Source organism: Dipodomys spectabilis, unplaced genomic scaffold (assembly GCF_019054845.1).
Source record: "Dipodomys spectabilis isolate Male_0828 unplaced genomic scaffold, ASM1905484v1 ptg000173l, whole genome shotgun sequence".
Taxonomy (NCBI): domain Eukaryota; kingdom Metazoa; phylum Chordata; class Mammalia; order Rodentia; family Heteromyidae; genus Dipodomys; species Dipodomys spectabilis.
The window spans coordinates 11,046,922-11,068,631 of NW_024870850.1; the positions used below are offsets into that span (position 1 = coordinate 11,046,922).

General features: G+C 54.1%; 1 protein-coding gene across 5 annotated transcripts in view; it reads left to right on the forward strand.

Annotated features, from left to right (window-relative positions):
* Smarca4 (SWI/SNF related, matrix associated, actin dependent regulator of chromatin, subfamily a, member 4) overlaps positions 1-21,710 on the forward strand; it is a 73,335-nt gene that overhangs the window by 30,295 nt on the left and 21,330 nt on the right. For all 5 annotated transcript variants that reach the window (XM_042693575.1, XM_042693577.1, XM_042693578.1 and 2 more), the window contains exons 14-21: positions 9,626-9,747; positions 11,204-11,354; positions 12,547-12,710; positions 15,917-15,983; positions 17,621-17,731; positions 18,354-18,596; positions 19,367-19,480; positions 19,727-19,834. In XM_042693575.1, the coding sequence (XP_042549509.1) occupies positions 9,626-9,747; positions 11,204-11,354; positions 12,547-12,710; positions 15,917-15,983; positions 17,621-17,731; positions 18,354-18,596; positions 19,367-19,480; positions 19,727-19,834 (1,080 nt within the window). The remainder of the gene's footprint in view (positions 1-9,625; positions 9,748-11,203; positions 11,355-12,546; positions 12,711-15,916; positions 15,984-17,620; positions 17,732-18,353; positions 18,597-19,366; positions 19,481-19,726; positions 19,835-21,710) is intronic.

Here is a 21,710-nt window from a genome sequence, read left to right on the forward strand (position 1 = left end):
GCTCTCTGCTTCCCGCTCTCCCCATCCTCACATAGCACCATTTCCTCCCAGGGCATCTGGGATTTGCTCTGGAGTAGGCAGATTGGCATACTATTTAATCCAGGCTCTGCACTGACTTGGGTTACTTAAAAAGTTACGTGCTTTTTCCAAATGCCCAGTGGAGCCTGAAGGTAACCTGTTCCCTATCTGTGTTTTTGGTTTTTTGTTGTTTGTTTTTGCTGGTCCTGGGGCTTGAACTCAGGGCCTGGCTGCTGTCCCTAAGCCTCTTTGTGCTCAAGGCTAGCGAGCTACCACTTTTGGCTTTTCTTGAATAGTTGATTGGAGATGAGAGTCTCGTACACTTTTCTGCCTGGGCTGGCTTTGAACCATGATTCTCAGCTTACTGAATAGCTATGATTTACAGGAGTGAGCACTGGCGCCCAGCTCTCTATATTTTTTAAGTAAATGAGTTCTTTGCCAATCATATTTTATTGTTTTGTTTTGGTTGGTCGTGGGGCCTGAACTCAGCCTGAGCACTGTCCCTCAGCTCTTCGGCTCAAGGCTAGCACTCTAGTGCTTGAGCCACAGCGCCACTTCTGGCTCTTTCTGCTTATGTGGTGCTGAGGAATTGAACCCAGGGCCATATGCATGCAAGGCAAGCACTTTACCACTGAGCCACCTTCCCAGCCCATGGTTTTGGTGCTGGGAATGGAACTAGGGCCTTGTGCATGCCAGGCAGGCGCTCCCGCAGAGCAGCCCTCAGCTCCTACTGGCTTTCCAGCTGTTGTAGTGAGGCACACCTTTGTCCATAACAGACCTGGTGCCAGGCAAGGGCACAGCTTGGGTTTGTTTGAGGATCACAAGGAAAAGCTTGCTCCAGCTTGGTGCCAGTGAGGTGCCGCACCCTCCTTCAGCCCAGGATGCCCCATCTGCCAAGAAGAGAGTACAGATGTCCGTGAACATCTGTGACGTGCTGGCTGTGGCTTTGGCCTTCCTGCGTGTGGCATGCTGTCCAGGCCCGTCATGCCTTGTGCATTGTCGACTTGAGTTCATTGTCGACAGTCCACGTTGCCGACTGTCTGCCAGTCGGTGGACAGTGTTTTCCATTCGTGACTATGGCAAATAGTGCTGTGCGAACGCAAGCATACCTGTGTGGATGGACATGTGTTTTCGTTTCTCTTGGGTAGATACCTAGGAGTGGAATTGCTGGGTCACGTGGTAAGTGTATGTTTATCTTTTTAAGACCCTGCCAAACCATTTTCAGAGTGGCTGTGCCATTTCACAGGCCCAGGTTCCATGTCCTCTCGCCAGCACGTGGTGGTGTGTGTCCTTTCGGTTGAAGCCGTGTTAGTGGCTGTGTGGTGCTCTTGTCTTTGTGCTTTTAATTTCCATTCTCCTCCAGCCACTAGTGCGGCGCGTCTTCATACACGGTTACGTACCATTCATGTAATATGCGAACCTGTTCAAATCTTTGCCCATTTTTAATTAGATTATCATCTTGCCAAGTCATTAAGTCCCGTATTTAGTCTAGATACACATCTTTGACTCAATGCGTAATGTGCAAATAACTTCTCCCAGTGTACTTGGTTTGACATTTTTTTTCTGATGCCTTTCTTTGAGCTGTAGGATCAGTTTAATGTTGGGGAAATCAAATTCATCTTTATGTTGCTATTTTTGTTACTAAGTAGTTTTGCAAAAGGGTCAGAATTCCGTAAGTCAGTTCATGAGTACAGTGCTCCTTATTCAGTATCGTCCCTTCCTTTATGCTTCCCTATTTGCTGCCTCCTGCCCTCAACAAGATTCAAGACCGGGATTGAAACTTGGTATCTAATGCTTGCTTTTTACTCCTTGGCTGGCACTCTATGCCCTGAGCCACTCTTCCAACCCCTCAACATTGTTTTCTTTAATGAAATGTGCTCTTACTGTTGAAGAATTACTTAGGATGCTTGTAATCCTAGCTACTCAGGAGACTTAGATTGGAGGATTGAGATTTGAAGCCAGCTCAAACAGGAACATCCATGAGACTCTTACCTCCAAGTATCCACAAAAAGCCAGAAGTGGAGCTGTGGCTCAAATGACAGAGTGCCAGCCTTACGCACAAAAGTTCAGAGACTACACCTAGGCCCAAACTTCAAGCCCCAGAGCCACACACCCCCCCAAAAAAAATTTTTTTTATTTGCATAACCCAAAAATCACATAGATTTTCCTATTTAGATTTCTTTCTAGAAGTTTTATATTTAGGATCATTAAAAACCAACAGACAAAACATTTTTTTGCCTGATAGAGGTGGTTCAAGCCTGTAGCCTAGATATAATGAGGAGGCCAAGATCTTAGAATTGTGGTTTGAAGCGAGCTTGGGCAGAAAAGTCCGGGAGACCTTTCTAATTAACCAGCAAGGAGCCAGAAGTGGAGGTGTGGCTCAAGTGGTAGATCGCTAGCCTTGAGTGGGGAAAAAGCTGTCAGACAGCACCAAGTCCTGAGTTCACACCCCAGGACTGCATACAAATATCTACACCTATACTTGATCCTGTGCCCAGTGGTTCATGCCTGTGATCTTAGCTGCTGTGGAGGCTGAGAGTAGGAGGATTGTGGTGTGAAGCTGATCTGGGCACCCCGCATTGTTCAGGCTGGTCTAGGTAAAAAAGAGGTTACCTAAAAATATTCTGAGCAAAAACAACTTGAGATGTACCTCAAGTTGCCTGCCTAGTAAGCTCATCTTCTGAGCCCAAACCACAGTACTATCTCCCTCCAACAAAGAAACAAGCCTCACGAAATTTATCCTGGAGGCTCTGGGCGGGTCAGGCCATTGGAGGAGTGTCCGGCCGAGCACGCCCCCTATGGCCCGCTCCTGCACTGCTGGCTCAAAAGACACAAGCTGACACCACAAAGCAAAAAAAGAAAAAAAGAATTTGCTAGAGATCTTGTTTCAGCCTGGCCTTTGAAAACAATTCTCTTGTTGCCAGTCCTGGGGTTTGAGGTCAGGGTCTGGGCTGTGTCCCTGAACTTTTTTGCTCTAGGCTAGCCCTTTACTACTTGAGCCACAGCACTCTTCGGTAAGAGTCTCATGGCCTTCCCTGCCCAGGCTCGATCCTCAGCTTCAGCCTCCTCAGCAGCTCAGATGAGAGCCACTGGCGCCCGCTGTCAGCCTGGTTTTTTATGGCAGGTAGATTTTTTTTTTTCCAGTCCTGCAGGTTGAACTGAGGGCTTGGGCTGTCCTTGAGCCTTTCTGTGCTCAAGGCTGGTGCTTTACCACTTGAACCACAGTGCCACTTCTGCCTTTTTCTGTGTATGTGGTCCTGAGGAATGGAACCCAGGGCTTCATGCATGCAAGGTAAGCACTCTACCACTAAGCCACCTTCCCAGCTGTGGCAGGTAGATTTTTAAATTTTGAAATGAACTGTTATGGGTTGTATTTATTGTTTGTTTTTAAATTATTTCTGTTCACTTTTGTTTTCCTAGGAATTGGCTATTTCATTTAAGTAACATGACAATGAAGATGAAAAGTTTTGGGGGCAGTACTGGGACTTGAACTCTGGGCCTTACGCTTGCTAGACAAGCAGTTAACCACTGAACCATACTGCCAACCTTTTTTTTTTTTTTGCTGGATATTTTTGAGACAATGCCTGGGCTCATGCCTAGGTCACAGTGTGCCTATTTTAGGGTTTTTATCATATCTAGAACAACAGGTGCACCCAGCTCTTACTTGAGAAGGGTTCTTGTGGACTTCCATGCCTTGATAAGCCTTGAACTATTAGTCTCCCAATCTGAGCCTTCCACATAGCTAAGATTACAGGTGTGAGTCACCACTACCTTGTTCCTTATTTTTATTTTTTTTTTTGGTCCGGTTGTGGGCTTGGGCGCTGTCCCTCAGCTCTTCAGCTCAAGGCTAGCGCTCTACCACTTGGGCCACAGCACCACTTCCGGCTTTTTTCTTTTTGCTTATGTGGTGCTGAGGAATGGAACCCAGGGCCTCATGCATGCAAGGCAAGCGCTCTACCACTGAGCCACCTTCCCAGCCCCTTGTTCCTTATTTTTATAGCAACCCTGTATTTCTGTTTTTTTGGTTTTTGTTTTGTTTTTGCTTTTTGTTGGTCGTGGGGCTTGAACTCTGGGCCTGAACGCTGTCCCTCAGCTCTTCAGCTCAAGGCTGAGCGCTCTACCACTTGAGCTGCAGCGCCACTTCCAACCCTGTATTTCTGTAGAGTTGGTAGTTATCATTTTCATTGCTGATGTTGATGATTAGGCTATTTTATTTTACTTTTGACCATTCTAGGCTTAGATTACCAATGGGAAACTTTTCTTTTACTGGAGCTTGAATGGGAGACTTGTTTTTTTACCGGAGCTTGAATTCACGGCCTTGTGCTCTTCTCTGTTTTGGTCATGATGGGTGCATAGCCACTTGAGCCACATCTCCAGTCTTTTTTTTTTTTTTTTGCTTTTTATGTGACAGCATCCTTCATATGTCTCCCAGATGAGCCTTGAACTTGAGATCCTTCCATTTTACCTTCCAAGTGCTGAAATTTGGCACAGTAATTTTGCAATTAATACTAAATTCAGAACTAGAGGTATGGCTCAAGTGGTCAAGTGCCAGCTGTGAGTGGAAAAGCCAGACCACCCAGAGTTCAAACCCTAGTACTTGCACAGAGAAATACAAAATCAAGCCAGGTGCTGGTGGCTCACCTGTCACCCTAGCTACTCAGGAGGCTGAAATCTAAGGATCATGGTTCAAAGCCAACCCCAGGCAGGAAAGTCTGAGACTCTTACCTACAATTAACTACCAGAAAACTGGAAGTGGAGCGGTGGCTCGAAGTGGTAGAGAAGGCAGTCTTGCACACAGAAATGGTCAGGGACAGCACCTAGGCCCCGAGTTTAAGTCCAGTGACCGGCAACAACAACAACAACGATAAAATACTGAAATTTTGACCTAATTTATCTCCGTTATCCTTTTCTTTATGATGTTACTGTCACTTATGTTAATTTGTGTTATATATCCAACAACATAGTCTTACAATTATTTTTTAGTGTATTTCAAATAGATATTTATTAATGTTCCAGTAACATGTTGAGGAGGGCAGAGAGTAACAGAAGTCTTGGGTTTAGTTGGGCGCTGGCGGGACACACCTGTCATCCTAGCTATTCAGGAGGCTGAGATCTGGGGATCATAGTTCAAAGCCAGTCCTAAGCAGGAAAGTCCATGAGACTCTTATCTCCAATGAATCACCAGAAAACCAAAATCAAAATGGTAGAGTGCTACCCTTGAGCAAAAACTGCTCAGGGACAGGGTCCAAGCCCTGAGTTTAAAAAAAAAAAAAAAAGCCAGCACCAGTGGCTCACACCTGTAATCCTAGCTACTCAGGAGGCTGAGATCTGAGGATTGCGGCTCAAATCCAACCCAGGCAGGAGAGTCCATCAGACTCCTATCTCCCATAAACCACTAGAAAACCGGAAGTGGCGCTGTGGCGCAAGCGGTAGAGCGCTCACCCTGAGCTGAAGAGCTGAGGGACAGCGCCCAACCCCAGAGTTCAAGCCCTACGACCAAAAAAAAAAAAAAAAGTCTTAGTTTCAAATAGAGGAAGAATGGGGCAGGAGAGAAGTGTACGTAAGGGTTGCACAGCGTCAGTTGGAGGTTTCCCTGCTTTGTGCATTGTCTCTGGTTTGTCAGAGGGGTTTGTTACAACAAGAAAGTCATTTTGGACCTGGTAGGTAATTGTCACCAGATACCTGTCACTTCTTTCTGGAACCCAAAATGAGTAATTCCTTGCTTTTGAGGCATCTGAAGAACATAAATCTTCAAAACTATTACGCTGAGGGTCCATGAGTCCAGTTCCCACACATACCACAGCCCCTTATGATCAACACCAGAAGCCATTAAGTGATTGTTTCGCTGTCAGTTAGCAGGGGTGACTTCCGCTCTTCGCAGCTTCATCAGTACTGGTTACCGTGTTGCATGCAGCTTGTTTAGAAAGAGACCTGGGAGGTCAAGGCCGAAAGTGGGGCGCGGTTGTCTTGTAAGAGTCAGCCTCTGTCTGGCTCACCATTCTGTCATTGGTGATGGACGAGCTTTCCCTCAGCTTTCCCGTTCTCTGCAAACCCGCAGCTCCTGAGAGTTTTCAAAAGCATTTCAGGGCATCTCACAACAAGAGGAGTCTCACACGGTGGAAGTTCCAGCAAAGATTTACAATCTTAGACCAACACAAATAGGGAAAAATAGGAAAATAACTACAATAGTTTCTTTTTCGCCAGGCAGGAAACGGGAGTGAAAGATGCTTTATAATGAATGCTTTATGCACTCTTATCACTAGCTGGGCAAGCTTATCATTAATGTGGTAGCAGAGAGGAAATAAGAGAATACCAGAGAAGGTTTCTGCTACTATGTCTTTTCCGCTGTAAGACTTAGGGTTTTGTTTTTGTGTTGGGCTAAGCACATCTTCTACCTTGGAACGCCCCCTCCCGCCCCTCTAGCATGGTTTACCTAAGCCTGTGCCCTGGACATAAGTTCTCCGTCTCTGTATTGGGGAACGTGTTTCTTCAGCCTGCAGGTGTTTTTTTTTTTTTTTTTTCAATTTCTTTATTGAGATTAAGTGATTACGTTTAATTTCACAATATTGTGGCATAGTGATATTTAGCTAACGCCACAAGCACATGCTAATCTTCACAAGGCAAATTGTCATTATCACGGTCTATAAAGCTGGTGAACTCGATGAACTTTGACAATAGGACTATTTCTCCCACCTCGGTGATGTGTACATTTCTTCCTTCTGATTAATGTGAGCTGCTCCCTCTTTCCCTGCCCTTCCCTCCCTCCCATCGCTGCCCTTGAGTTGCTTAGTTCACTTTCGTCAATGTCCAGGGCAGCTGGTGAGCCTCTCTGCTGTATTTTTTCACCTGTTTCCCTCTGATTCTGTGCCCTCCTCCTAGTTTCCCTCAGATGTGCACATGTATATACCAGGTGTGGGGTCGAGAACAAAGAGACATCTAAAAATAATATGACAAATTAAGAAGAGGTCCTTTGTTTGAGTCCTGTTTACTTTGTCTTATCTCATTGCGGTTTGAATTTAACATCCACGTATCAGGGAGACCATGTACCGTTGTCTGTCTCTCTGATCTTGGCTTGTTTCGGTCAACATACTTTGTTCTAGTTTCATCCATTTCCTTGCGAATGCCATTATTTTGTTTTTTCGGGTCAGCCTGTGGCTTTGGGAGGGGTCGTCTAGCTGCACTTGGAGGTCCTGGCTGATAGCCTTTGCTCCATGGGGGATGGACGCATATTATGAGGCACTAATTGGCAACCTGTCTTTTCAGAGGAGAATTTTGCCACTAATTTTATTCCTACTCTCCCTTATTTTACATGGGTATTTTGTTTTCTGTGTTTTAGATTTGTCTGCTTTTAATGTCTTGTAATACGTTTGCAAAACCTTCCCTCCCCCTTCCCCCTTCCCCGTCCTAGGGCTTGAACTTGGGGCCTGGGCTCTGTCTCTGAGCCTCTCTGTACTCAAGGCTAGCACTGCACCACGAGCCACAGCGCCACTTCCGGCCTTTTCTGTGTATGTGGTACTGAGGAATCAAACCCAGGGCTTCTAGCATTCTAGGCAAATGCTCTACCACTAGGTCACACTCCTAGCCTCGATTTTCTTTTTAATGGGTTTAGTGGGTTCACCTTTCTTTTTAGTGGATAGTTATCTTTCTCATCAAATATGGGAAGTGTTGACATTCTGTATTTCTTGGCTTATGCTTAAATAGGAATTCTTTCCATTCTCTGTACATATTGACCCAAACTTTGGAATGAATGATAATTACATCTACTTCAAAGACTTTGTATGCTGATTTGAAGAACGTCAGTGAACCGAGACAGGTTCTGTTGAATTCTCTCCTTTCCTCCCTTTTCCCTTCCTCCTTCATTTTCCCTCTTCCTGTCTGGTGTATTGTAGCCAGGTTGGATTCTGACTCTCTCTCTAGCGGGCGGGCTGGCTGGCGTTTCCTTTGCTTGTGTGTTGAGTGCCTTCCCTGGGCTAATCCTTTGGCGAGGGGCTGGCTCCCTTTCCTCAGGGCAGTGACGGCCGCGCTTGTGCAGGCCTCCTGTGTGCTGTCTGTTGTGTCACCCTGGGTAGTGCTTTGTCTCCTCTGAGCACATGCGCAGTTCCACCTCAGCGAGCCCCTCCCCTCCACCTGTGCGGTAGGCAGTGGCTTTGCTGCCCATCCTCCCCCCTCACGCGATGGAGTGGAGAGAGGGGGATGGACGCGGTTCTGAATAACGTGCTTTTCTCCCTGGAATTCAGCCACTTTGTCTTTTGCTAGTCCTGGGCTTGAACTTAGGGCCTGGGTGCTGTCCCTGAGATGTTTTAGCTCCAGGCTACTACGTTAGCACTGGAGCCAGAGCTCCACTTGTTGGTGATTAATCGGAGAGAAGAGTCTCACTGATTTTCCTGGCTTTGAACTGCGATCCTCAGATCTCAGCCTCTTGAGTTGCTAGGATTATAGGCATGAGCCACTGGTGCCTGGCTTGTTTTTTTGTTGTTTGTTGTTTGTTTTGTTGGTCCGTCATGGGCCCTGAGCTCTGGGCCTGGGCGCTGTCCCTCAGCTCTTCAGCTCAAGGTGAGCGCTCTACCACTTGGACCACAGCGCCACTTCCAGCTTTTTTTGGCTTGTGTGGTGCTGAGGAATTGAACCCAGGGCCTCATGCATGCAAGGCAAGCGCTCTACCACTGAGCCACTGTCCCAGCCCTGGCCTTTCTTTTTTTTTTAACTCAGCACTGGGGCTTTGAACTCAGGCCTTCATGTTCTTGTTTGGCTTTTTTCCCCAAGACCGGTGCTCTACCTCTTGAGCCACCGTTCCACTTCACAGCCACTTTTTGAAGGCTAATGCTTTTCAGACTGTGCTGTGCCTTCACTCAGCTCTGGGTCCTCTGCAATAGTTCCTAGTTCCTTTTGGCAATTTTGCCCCAACTCAAACGTCCCCTTCTCAGGCTGGGAGTCCCCTTCCCTCTCTCAAATTCAGTACTTCCCCCTGCTAAAATTCCAGTCTGGTCCTCTTCAGGAGGGAGCGTCTGCCAGGGACGCCCTCCGCTTCACCCCCATGCTGCCACCATCCGCCTGCTATTCCTCATGACCTGAAAGTTACCTTGCACGATCCCAGGGCCTCTCTCTGCTTTTCGATCAGAATTACTCAATAGGTTAATGTCACTTCTTTTAAGCTCTGTAGCAGGTCCATGAGAGGCAGAGGAAGGTTCCCCTGTGCTGTGGTTTGCTTTATACAGAAATGCAAGGATGCTCCTTGTTGATTTCACCCACGTGCCACACGAGCGCTCGCGTCTGCTCAGTACACACAGGGAGGAGGGCCCTGGGGGCAGCGCGCTCACTTACTGTCCTCCTTGTGGGTGGGAGTGGCCGCCCCTTCCCAGCAGCACAGTGAAGGCCGCTGTGTGTGACTAAGACTGTGGACATCGAGAGAATAATAATCTGGGGGTGCTGTGCGAGCCAAGGCAGAGTCTGGGGTACCGGCCTTGGCAGGCGTGGCGAGGTGTAGAAAGCCCCGCAGCCAACTCAGGGAGGCCTTCCCCGACGTGTAGAGTCCAAGCCACCCTAGGAAGGGGAGAGGGGCGCCCCGCTCCATGGGCTGAACCCAGGTCACCAGGTCCTGTCTTGGTAGGAGGAGGAGGAAGAGCAGCCTCAGCCCGCGCAGCCCCCCACCCTGCCCGTGGAGGAGAAGAAGAAGATCCCCGACCCGGACAGCGATGACGTCTCAGAGGTGGACGCTCGGCACATCATCGAGTAAGGCGCCCGGCCGCAGAGGCCGCCCGACGTCCTGCACTCACACATCTCGGTGGCCGCTCCACTGAGCGCATTGTGCGATTGCCACTTGGCGCTCGTGCACGTAGATCTGGGCTTGTGGCGTGCCTTGTCTCCTGGACATGGCCCTGGATCCTTGCACCGAGAGCGTCTTCCGCTCACCCGCCAGCCTCGCATCCGCACTTGCAGTAGCGCTTTTCCCAGTGTGGTCACTGCGCAGGCGCTGGCTCGTGACTGCTCTGCTGGGAGATGGTGGAGTGTGAGGGGAAGATGACGGGGGGAGGGTGTGTGTGTGTGTGTGTGCAAGTACATGCTCCATAGATGGGGGCGCCCCTGTCCACGGGCCCGAAATGCCCCTCCTTAAAGTTTTGCTGCTGCTTCTGTTGTTCAGATTGAGAAAGTTTGATCAGGTGAAGTCCATGCAAACATTTCAAAATCCAGTCAACTCCCAAATCCTGGCCACTGCTCTTAATAAGGAATGCACTTGGTATTCCTCATTGTTGGGGTGGGGGCCATATTGGGGTTTGAACCTGGCCTCGTGCTTGTGGGGCAGATGCTGGCCTGGCCTCCAGCCTTTTGAATAACAGTATAAAGGAAAAGCTGTTTATTCGAAGCTGGGTGTTGTGGCTTACCGCTGTAATCCCAGCAGCTGATGAGGCTGTGACCTGGATGTTTGTGGTTGGGAAACCAGACCAGGCAGAAAAGGCTTGTGAGACTATCTTCAATTAACCAGCAAAATGTTGGACTGGAGGTGTGGGTCACATGGTGGATCACGAGACATAAGCAAAAAGTAAGGCCCTAAGTTTGAGCCCCAGTTCCAGCACCAGTTAAAAGGGGGGCAGAAAGCCGGGTGCTGGTGGCTCACGCCTGTAATCCTAGCTACTCAGGAGGCTGAGATCTCAGGATTGTGGTTCAAAGCCAGCCTGGGCAGGAGAGACCGTGAGACTCCTATCTCCAATGAACCACCAGAAAACCGGAAGTGGTGCTGTACCTCAAGTGGTAGAGCGCTCGCCTTGAGCTGAAGAGCTGAGGGACAGCGCCCAGGCCCAGAGTTCAAGCCCCATGACCGACAAAAAAGGTGGGGGGGGCAGACAGATAGATCCTCAGACTACCGAACGAAGCGTGACTGTGGGTTTTTGGGCGGCCACGTGGTGGGTGTTGATTTTCCCTGGAGTCTCTGAGCTTGCCACGGCACAGGTGGCCGTGTGGGCCACGGTCTTGTATGAGACCAGATGAGTGACCAGTCCCTCAGTGGGACAGGAACTCCAGGCACCTGGGCTCCATGGGACAGGAACTCCAGGCTCCTGGGCACCAGGCTCTGTCCTGGGTGGGGCCTGGCCGCCTGGCTGGCCTCAGTTGAATCCACGGGTCCCGCCGGAGCACGTGGTCGCTGCGGGGTCACCTGTGCTCACTGGGCACCCGCCCATCTTGCCCCCAGGAACGCCAAGCAAGACGTCGATGATGAGTATGGCGTGTCCCAGGCCCTCGCCCGCGGCCTGCAGTCCTACTATGCTGTGGCTCATGCTGTCACCGAGAGAGTCGACAAGCAGTCGGCGCTGATGGTTAATGGGGTCCTCAAACAGTACCAGGTGAGGCGGGTGTCACTGTCACCGTGTGCCCATGTGGCTCGCGGCCCCAGGGAACCGAGTCCACTGTCCTCTCTTGGTCTCTGGGGAGCGTGCTCTTCCCTGGATTCCACCCTGGGGGGAAGCACATACAGGGAGGGGTTGAAACTGCACAGAGCCTCTGGGTGCTGGGTGCCTAGGTCTGTGCCAGGCAGAGCGCCAGGAGCGCCGTGTCCTGTGGTGTGGCCAGATGGACAGCCTGCTGTCCCCGTGTCTTGGTGGTGTGGGAACCAGAGGAATGGCTGCGCCAGGCCCCAGACACGGGTGCGCGCACGTGAGCGTGCTCAGCACTTGGGACGGAGCCGCAGCTCGAGTCAGGAGCCAGTGCCAGTGCCAGTGCCAGGCTCCGTCCCGCCCTCGAGGCTCCCCAGCCGGAGCAGTCCCGAGGCCACGTCCATCTCCTCTGCCTGCCAGAGGCAGCTGGACTGGGTCTGCCAGTGGTGCTGGTGTCCCCTGCTTGCCAGGAGGGAGCTCTCGGGTGTCCACGTCCACCCCCCCCCTCCCCCCACCAGTGTGGGGATTGAACTCTGGGCCTGGGCACTGTCCCTCAGCTCTTCAGCTCAAGGTGAGCACTCTTAGCATGTGAGCCACAGCACCACTTGCAGTTTTCTGGTGGTTTACTGGAGATAAGAGTCGCATGGACTTTCCTGCCCGAGCTGGCTTTGAACCATGATCCTCAGATCTCAGCCCCAAGTAGCTAGGATGACAGGTGTGAGCCACCGGTACCTGGCTTTGTTTTGGGTTTTTAAACATTGTTTTCTGTGTGTTGGTCACGAACCCAGGCCCTTGCCCACGTTGAGCCACATTGAGCAAGTGTGTAGCGAGCTGGGGAATGGAGCTCTGGCTGTGTGCTGGGTTCACCACTGCAGCCTCCCCGAGGCCTGCTGGGCTGTGGACCCCAAGTGTCACTCGGGGCTGGCTGGCCACCAAGCCTCCCCAGCTCTGCAGAACAGAGATCCCCCAGGACCCCTCATCGGCAGGGCCGCCCTGCGATGGCACGGCAGTGATTTGGAGGGGGGGAGTCCCCGCAGGGGTGAAGCAAAGGGGTGGGGGGGGTGGAGGAAAGCACTGGGCTCCCGGGGGTGGGGCGCGGCTCAGGCAGAGCTGCCGCCTGGCAGTGCGTCCCGCTGACAGGGCCACCTGTCTGTTCCCGCAGATCAAGGGCTTGGAGTGGCTGGTGTCCCTGTACAACAACAACCTGAACGGCATCCTGGCGGATGAGATGGGCCTGGGCAAGACCATCCAGACGATCGCGCTCATCACATACCTCATGGAGCACAAGCGCATCAACGGCCCCTTCCTCATCATCGTGCCCCTCTCGTGAGTCCACCCGCCACCTTCTTGTCCCCCCACATCTTCGCATGGTCTTCCCTCCTTACAAACCGCTAGCTCTTCAAGAACCCCATCTTGAAGGAGGTCCCGCTGAGAGTGAACGGGTCCAGGCTTTGCCCGCAGCTGGTGGCGGGCGCCTGTCCTGCCATTGGCACTTTGGCAGGATGGCTTCCACAACGTCCCCTTTGCTCTTGCTAAGTGGCCAGTTTGGGGGTTGCAGGTGACAGGAATCTCCTGCTGCAAGAGTAGGGTGCACCGTTGGTGGCCATGTAGAGCAAGCACCTACTCTGCCGGGGCGCAGAGCCGCAGCACAGACCCGCAGGCTGTCTCTCCCCACCTCAGCCCCAGCCGTCTCTGCCCTCCAGCAGGCCGGGACACCAGTCACACTGGACACCCTTCTTCCAGAGTAGCCCCAGCCACAGAATGGCTCACCTACCCAGAGCTGGCTCCCGGCGGCCCAGCTCAGGCCCCACGCCTGTCTCTGAGCCAGTCTGGAGCGCAGGCCCCTCGAGCCAGACACCCGCGTTTTGTCCCCTTGCTTGGCACTGCGCGCTGCTCCCTGTGTGCGCCGGTGCTCCAAAGAGTCTGCCCTGCCGGGATTCCCCACGGAAGGAGAAGGCTTGCACACACAGCAGACAGGTGTCTGGAGGAGCCTGTTCTCCTCTCTCCAGAAATTAAGAACCTCAGCCGTGTCTGAGCTGCCCACCTGAGCGTCGTGTGTCCCCACTGTTGGGTGTCCTTGTGCTAGTGGGGTTGTGCTCAGAAGAGCTGAGCTGGATGAGCACGAGACAGGTTTGGGGGACTTGGGGGTACAAGATGTTTCCGTGGCTAGACACTGGTTTAAGCCAAAGGCTGTCCTACAGGATTGTCACGTGGCTTGTCACGGACTTGTCCTCTACTGTCACTGGGTTGCTCAGAAGTCTGAGTTCAGCCTGCACACAGGACACACGGGAGCACACAGGACACACGGGAGCACACAGGACACACGGGAGCACACGGGACACACGGGAGCACACGGGACACACGGGAGCACACAGGACACACGGGAGCTCACAGGACACACGGGAGCACACAGGACACGGGAGCACACGGGACACACGGGAGCACACGGGACACCCCGGAGCACACGGGACACACGGGAGCACACGGGACACATGGGAGCTCACAGAGCACACGGGACACCCCAGAGCACACGGGACACACGGGAGCACACGGGACACACGGGAGCACACGGGACACACGGGAGCACACGGGACACACGGGACACATGGGAGCTCACAGAGCACACGGGACACCCCAGAGCACACGGGACACACGGGGCACACAGAACACACGGGAGCACACAGAATACATAGGACACATGGGACACACAGGACACAGGACACCCCAGAGCACACGGGAGCACACAGGACACACAGGACACACGGGGCACAAAGGACACACGGCACAGATGCACAGGACACACGGGAGCACACGGCGCAGATGCACAGGACACTCGGGCCACGCAGGGCCAGGTGGTGGAGGCTGTGCCTTTGAGGCCTCTACATCTCAACCTTCTTCCTACATCAGCCTGTCAGCCGCCATTGGTCTCTTTCTCTGTGTGCCAGCTTTGCCAGTCTGGGTGCCCGTTGGACCTCTGAGGTGTCATGGCTTCTCGGTGCTTGGAGCAGAGAGTCCAAGCAGCTGCGTGTGCGCACACACACACACACACACACAGCACCGCACGCAGAGCTGTGCACCCCCAAGGTGGTGGAGCCATGCGCATCACGCATGCGCAGCCTTCTCCACGCAGCCTGGCCCCGGGCTCAGCCTGGCCCCGGTGTCTGGCCACTGGTGTCAGCAGGTGCCTGTCCCAGGGTGGTTCCCTTCCCAGGAACCACAGAGCACTGGGCAGCGCTCTACGGAGGGTGACCCTCCTGTGCAGTACCAACCGCACCCCCAAAGCCGTGGGCACCCTCCCCCGCCCCACCCTGTGAGGCTGAGCACAGCCGTGCCTGCCCACTTGCCCAGCCTCAGCTCACCTCCTGCACCCACTGCCACGCGTCACCCTGACTTGGTTTCTCTCTCAGACCTTCGGCGCCATGTTGTTCCTGCAGTGGAGAGGGGACCTAGTGACAAGCAGGGGAGGCTCTCAGTCCCCCACGCTCCCAGTGCTGTCCCTCCCGGCCCTCCTCCCTGCCACGCGAGCCCGTGACCGCCCGCCCCGGGAGCCTCCCCTTGGCGGCAAGAATACCACACTGCCCACTCCTCCCCTCCCGTTCTTGTCATGACCACAGAACGGGCAGCGGTGATATCTGGCTGCTATAAGTGTGCCCTTCCCAGCCCCACCCAGGAAGCCCGCCTCCGTGTTGGTGGCTAGGACCGTGTCCACTTGTTTCCTGTGGGCTCCGCACCTCCTTGCATCGGCCGGAGGCGGTGAAGCTGCTAGCATCGCCTCCACCTGCCGTGAGGCCCACCATCCCAGCACCAGCCGAAGCCTCTTGAGGATAGTTTTGTCCCCCTGAGCCCAGCCCTTTGTACTGGTTTTCTAAATTCCTTTTTTGGTCATGGGGCTTGAACTCGGGGCTGGGTGCTGTCCCTGATAGCTCAGGACTAGCTTACTGCGTCGAGCCACAGCTCCAGCCGTAAATATGAAGATGCGTTCCCGTGTGATCTTAGAGTGATCGCCTCTTTTATGGAGGTATGGGGATTTGAACTCAAGGCCTCACACTTGCCAGGCAGGCACTCTACCACAGAGCCGTGTTTCCAGCCTGTCCTGTGCAGGGCCTGTGCACGTGTTGTCACTGAACTCTCCTCACAGGCCGGGGAGCCTGGTCTTCCTGCCCTACGCCTTCACTGCCTGTCCCGCACCAGACGCCAGCCTGGCGTCCTGTCTCTTTCCTTGTCCCTGCGGTTCCAGCCTCCTCCTTCCAATCTTGCCTGCATACTGTCTGTCCTGTCCTTCCCTGGTCCGCGGGCATCCGTGGCGCCACCTTCATTTTGAGGGGAGCACAGGAGCGTTTGTGGTCCCCTGCCATTCCCAGTGCCCATGACCCAGTCCTACCACTACGGCGAGCAGGCCAGCACAGCCACGAGAGCGTCTCCTGCCGCTCCTGGCCCTCAGCTCTGCTCTGCTGCTGGACACGAATGGCCGTGTCCACTGTGCGGCGTCACTACGCAAAGGGAAATTTACTGTGCCTCTCTTGTCTCATTAGGACACTGTCAAACTGGGCGTATGAATTTGACAAGTGGGCCCCCTCCGTGGTGAAGGTATCCTACAAGGTAGGTCATGGCGCAGGGGGGCCTGGTGGGCAACACGGGACAGCCGGGGAAGAGAGCAGGAACAGAGGGAGACAGCGGCCACACACGGGCTTGTGGTGTGCACACACCTCGTCTTGTTGAAGCACGAGTACTCCTTTTTGCTGCCGGTAGCTCCTCCCACTAATCCCAGCTGCTCAGGAGGCAGAGATCTGAGGAGCATGGCTCAAAGCCAGCGTGGGCAGGAAAGCCCGGGTCTCCATGGAACCACCAGAAAACTGGAAGTGGAACTGTCGCTCAAATGGTAGAGCAGTAGCTTTGAACACAAACGCTCAGGGACAGCATTCAGGAGTAGAGTCAAGCCCCAGGACCAACCAAAAAAAAAAAAATGAGGATCTGAGTTGGGCTTCAGTTGGCCCACACCTGTAATCCTAGTTACTTGGGAGACTGAGATGTGAGGATCACAGTTTGAGGCCAGCCCAGGTGAGAAAGTCTGTGAGACTTGTATCTCCAGTGAACCAGCAAGAAGCCGTAAGTAGACCTGTGGCTCAGGTGGCAGAGTCAGCCTTGAGCAAAAGCAGCTCAAGAACAGTGCTTTTAGGCCCTGAGTTCAAGCCTCAAGACATGCACAAAGAGAGAAAAAAAGAGCCAGGAGCCGGTGGCTCAGACCTGTCATCCCAGCTGCTCAGGAGGCTGAGATCTGAGGATCGCGGTGCAAAGTCAGTCTGGGCAGGAAAGTCCGTGAGACTCTCCAATGAATCACCAGAAACCAGAAGTGGCGCTGTGGCTCAAGTGGTAGAGCGCCACACTAGCCTTGAGCTGAAGAGCTGAGGGACAGCGCCCAGGCCCAGAGTTCAAGCCCTACAACTGACAATGAAAAGAGAGAGAAAAGCTGTAGGTTTCAGTTGTAGAAAGTGGTTGTTTTGAAGTTTCTTTATTTATATTTTTGCTAGTCCTGGGCTTGAACTCAGGGCCTAAGCTACTTTTGCTCAAGTCTGGCACTCTACCCCTTGAGCCATAGCACCACTTCTGGCCTTTTCTGGTTCTGTGGCGCTGAGGAATGGAACCCAGGGCCTCAGGCATGCTAGGCAAGCACTCTACCACTGAGCCACCTTCCCAGCCCTTAATTTATGATTTTAAATTGCTTTCTCGGTGATGGGTTTGACTCAGGACTTTGAGCTGTTAGGCAAGTGCTCCCCGCTTGAGCCTCGCCCCAGGCCTCCATGCCGGGTGGCTTGTACCGCATTTCCTTTGGTAGTGGGAACTGTTCCTTGTCCCCTGAGCACTCTGAGACTCGGCTGTGTGTGTGAGCATGGGCAGTGTGTCGCTGGCTCGGTGCCGGGGCTTCTTCCTGTGGCACAGCCCCCGTGGGGGCCATTGTCGGGGGGGGGGGCAACGGTAGAGCAGGCGCCAGCAGCAGGGATCCGGGGTGCCTGATGGTGCCACAGACCCTTCACCTCACCCTGACCCTCACCATGCTGGAGTGGGCTTCCCACAGGGAAGGAGGCTGGCCCGGCGCGGCTGGGTGCTTTCAGCCGCGCTGTCCCCCACCACACTGGCACTGGGATTCTGGTGGGCGACTAAAGAGGGGACCCAGGAAGAGTCCCCCCCCCCCCCCGTCCAGCCTCGATTCTGAAGTCACCTGCTTCCGATCCTCCCAGGGCTCCCCGGCAGCAAGGCGGGCTTTCGTCCCCCAGCTCCGCAGCGGGAAGTTCAACGTGCTGCTGACCACCTACGAGTACATCATCAAAGACAAGCACATCCTCGCCAAGGTAGCGCCCCGCCTCACGCCGGCCTGACCGGGCCCACCCGCCTCGGCCTGCGTCTGTGTGTCTGTCTGTGCGAGGCCCCGCGCAGGCGCCACGCTATCCTCTGCACAGACAGACACACCCGGCCCCTCCCTGTGACTTTCCGGCCCCCCCCCCGACAGGTGTTGCAGCCTGTGCGCTCCCCACCAGCGCGCGCTCGCGTTCCCATCTGGGTGGGGAGGCGTCCACGCAGCCGCGCTGCGCATGTGCAGAGCGTTAGGGCCCAGCATGTCGTGGAGGACTATTACCATCGCCTGCCAGCGTAATGGGGTGGTGATGGCGGGAAAACTGAGGCTGCAGAGCTGGGGCCTCCTACATGGCCTGTAACGTAGCTCTCTCCTGATGCTGTGCGCAGCCCTGGCGCTCGGCCTGCGAGCCCTGCCCCGCTGGTGGGGGTGGCTGAGTGTAAATGGAGGCAGGCAGCAGTGTTGTGGAGGCCAGGCTTGGAAGCAGAGTGCTTCCCCCGCCTGTGCCCGAGCGCCCTGCGCATGCTGCTGCCCACGGGTGGGGCAAGGGAGAGGCGTGTGGCCAGCGGCACAGCGAGGGTCCTTGTAACGCCGCCGTCCGCGTCTCCACGCGCCTGCAGATCCGCTGGAAGTACATGATCGTGGACGAGGGCCACCGCATGAAGAACCACCACTGCAAGCTCACGCAGGTCCTCAACACGCACTACGTGGCCCCGCGCCGCCTGCTGCTCACGGGCACCCCGCTGCAGAACAAGCTGCCCGAGCTGTGGGCGCTGCTCAACTTCCTGCTGCCCACCATCTTCAAGAGCTGCAGCACCTTCGAGCAGTGGTTCAACGCGCCCTTCGCCATGACCGGGGAGAAGGTGGGCGCAGAGCGGCTGTCCCAGGGTCCCCCCGGCAGTTGAGGTCTCGTGTCCTTGGGTGACACGTGGGCCACGAGGCCCTGGGCGGGTTCAGGGTCCACAGAGCCCCGTGGCAGACACAGCTATCACTGCCGTCTCCCCGGCAGCCATTCTACCAGAGAGAAGCGGAGGCCCCCACCACCTCAGGATGGGGGAACCCCTTCTGAGGCTCCCCCACCCTGCCAGCCAGGACCAAGCCGCCACAAAGGGGAAGTTTGTACTAGGCACTGGCGGCTGACCTCTGAGGATCGGGGTTCAAAGCCAGCCTGGGCAGGAAAGTCTCTAAGTAGAAGCTCAAGTAGCAGAGTGGTAGCCTTAAGTAGAAAAGCTCAGGGACAGGGCCCAGGCCCGGGACTGACCAAGACAAACCCGGTAGCTGACAGCTGGCTCTTTGCTCACAGTCCCACGTGGGCGAGACAGGTAGGGGCGTCCCAGTGTTGGGCTGCCTCTTTTGGGGCTCTCCAGCAGACTTCCGTTGCAGCCCTGACTCTGGCAGCCTGTCTAGCCTGGCTTCAGGCCGTGTTAGCACACATTTGGCCAGTAGTCTGTGCGTCTGGCTGCCGTGGTTCCCTGGGGGAGGTGAACGGACACCCAGGTATTCCACGGAAGGCGTGGGGTCCTGCCCCCGCCCTCTGTGCCCCGCAGTGCGGCAAGTGTGCCCAGCCCGCTTGCTTCCTGCGCCCCGCCGCTCCCTGGACGGTGACGCTGCTTGTGGCTTGTGGTTGCTGCAGGTGGACCTGAACGAGGAGGAGACCATCCTCATCATCCGCCGCCTCCACAAGGTGCTGCGCCCCTTCCTGCTGCGGCGCCTCAAGAAGGAAGTCGAGGCTCAGTTGCCCGAAAAGGTGGGTTTGGGTCCGGAGGAGCTCCGGGCACGTGCATGGAGGGTCGCTTGCTGGAGCGAGAACAGGGCAGAGGCCTGGCCGCCCGGGGCCCGACGGGCCAGGCTTGCCCTGCAATTTCCCGGGCAGTGATGTGTTTCCTACCCCGGCTCACCCTCCTGCGCCTAGTCAGAGCACTGCTCTGAACAGCAGGGCTCAGGTCCGTGGGAGCAAGCCCGGCCCCAGTCCTGAGCCCCCCTCGCCCTGCAGGTGGAGTACGTCATCAAGTGCGACATGTCTGCCCTGCAGCGCGTGCTGTACCGCCACATGCAGGCCAAGGGCGTGCTGCTCACCGACGGCTCGGAGAAGGACAAGAAGGTTGGTGTTGGAATCCCGCTCCCTGTTCCATGTCCTGGGAGGATGGTTGGGGTGGGTGCCCCCAGATTGGTTTGGAGACACTGAGCTGCTTCTGCATCCTCGGCCCAAGGGGCGCTGGCTCCCGGTGGCAGTGTGCAGTCACTACGGCCACCTCCTGGGAGTGCTCTGAGGTCCCCGCCGTCCTCAGCAGCACAGGGACACCCTGAACCGTGGCCCTGCTTTCCTTAGGTCATTAGGTGGAAATAAGAGTCTCAAGACTTTTCTGCGCAGGTTGGCTTCAAGCCACAACCCTCATTCCTCAGCCTCCTGACTACAGAGGATTACAGGCATGAGCCACTGGTGCCCGGCTACTGCGGCCTTGTTCTTTTGTTTTTCTGTTTTGTTTTTTTTTTTTAATGAATTATTGTAAGGGCTGGGAAGGTGGCTCAGTGGTAGAGCGCTTGCTTTGTGTGTATGAGGCCCTAGGTTTGATTCCTCAGCACCACATAAGCAGAAAAATCCGGAAGTGGTGCTGTGGCTTGAGTGGTAGAGCGCTCGCCTTGAGCTGAAGAGCTGAGGAACAGCGCCCAGGCCCAGAATTCAAGCCTCATGACCGAGAAAAAGAAAATTATTGTAGAAGTGTTGTATGGAGGGATGACATGAGTCAGTGGCATCTGTTTCCTTACTCCCAGAACTCCCTCCCAGTTTTTACTCAAGAGTTATACAGTTCACTTTCTTAAGTGTCCATTGAATTTGTGGACTTGTTTGTATTTGTTTGTTTTTGACAATAATGGAGCTTGAACTCTGGGCCTGGGCGCTGTCCCTCAGCTCTTCATCTCAAGGCTAGCGCTCTACCACTTGAGCCACAGTGCCACTTCCAGTTTCCTAGTGGGTCTCACAGACTTTCCTGCAAAGGCTGGCTTTGAACTGCGATCCTCAGATCTCAGCCTTCTGAGTAGCTAGGATGACAGGTGTGAGCCACCAGCGCCCAGCTGATTTGGGGTTTTTTTTTTTTTTGGTCGGTTATGGGGCTTGAACTCAGGTCCTGGGCTCTGTCCCTTCCCTGAGCCTCTTTATGCTCAAGGCTAGTGCTCTACCACTTGAGCCACAGCGCTACCTCTGCCTTTTGAGTGGTTACTTGGAGATAAGAATCTCATAGGGGAGCTGGGAAGGTGGCTCAGTGGTAGAGTGCTTGCCTCGCATGCATGAGCCCTGGGTTCGATTCCATAGCACCACATAAGCAGAAAATTTTTTTTTTTTTTAGCTGGGCGCTGGTGGCTCATGTCTGTCATTCTAGCTGCTCAAGAGGCTCAGATCTGAGGATGGCAATTCAAAGCTAGCCTGTGCAGGAAAGTCCGTGAGACCCTTATCTTCAATTAACCACTAGGAAACCAGAAGTGGCACTGTGGCTCAAAGGGTAGAGTGCTAGCCTTGAGCTGAAGAGCTGAGGGACAGCGCCCAGGCCCAGAGTTCAAGCCTCATGATTGACCAAAAAAAAAAAGTTTTTCTTTTGCTGGTACTGGAGTACAAGCTCAGGACCTTGGGGGTACTTGTTCAGATGGCTCTCTACTGCTTGGACCACACTTCAATCCCAGCCTTTTCTGATTAGTTTGGAGATGGAATCTCACAGTCTTTCCTGCCTGGGCCGGCTTCAGTCTTCAATCCTTCATGTCTCAGCCTCCTGAGTAGCTAGGATTATAGGCATGAGCCATCCATTTTCTGTATTATTAGCATACATCAGTTGTGTAAGAGGTTCACTGTGGTATTTCCATCTGTGCATAATTTGTATCCTGATCCAGGCACCTGTAATTCCAGGTACTCAGAAGGCTGAGAACTTAGGATCACAGTTCGAAGCCAGCCCAGGCAGAGAAGTCCCTGTGAGACTGTTAGCTCCAAT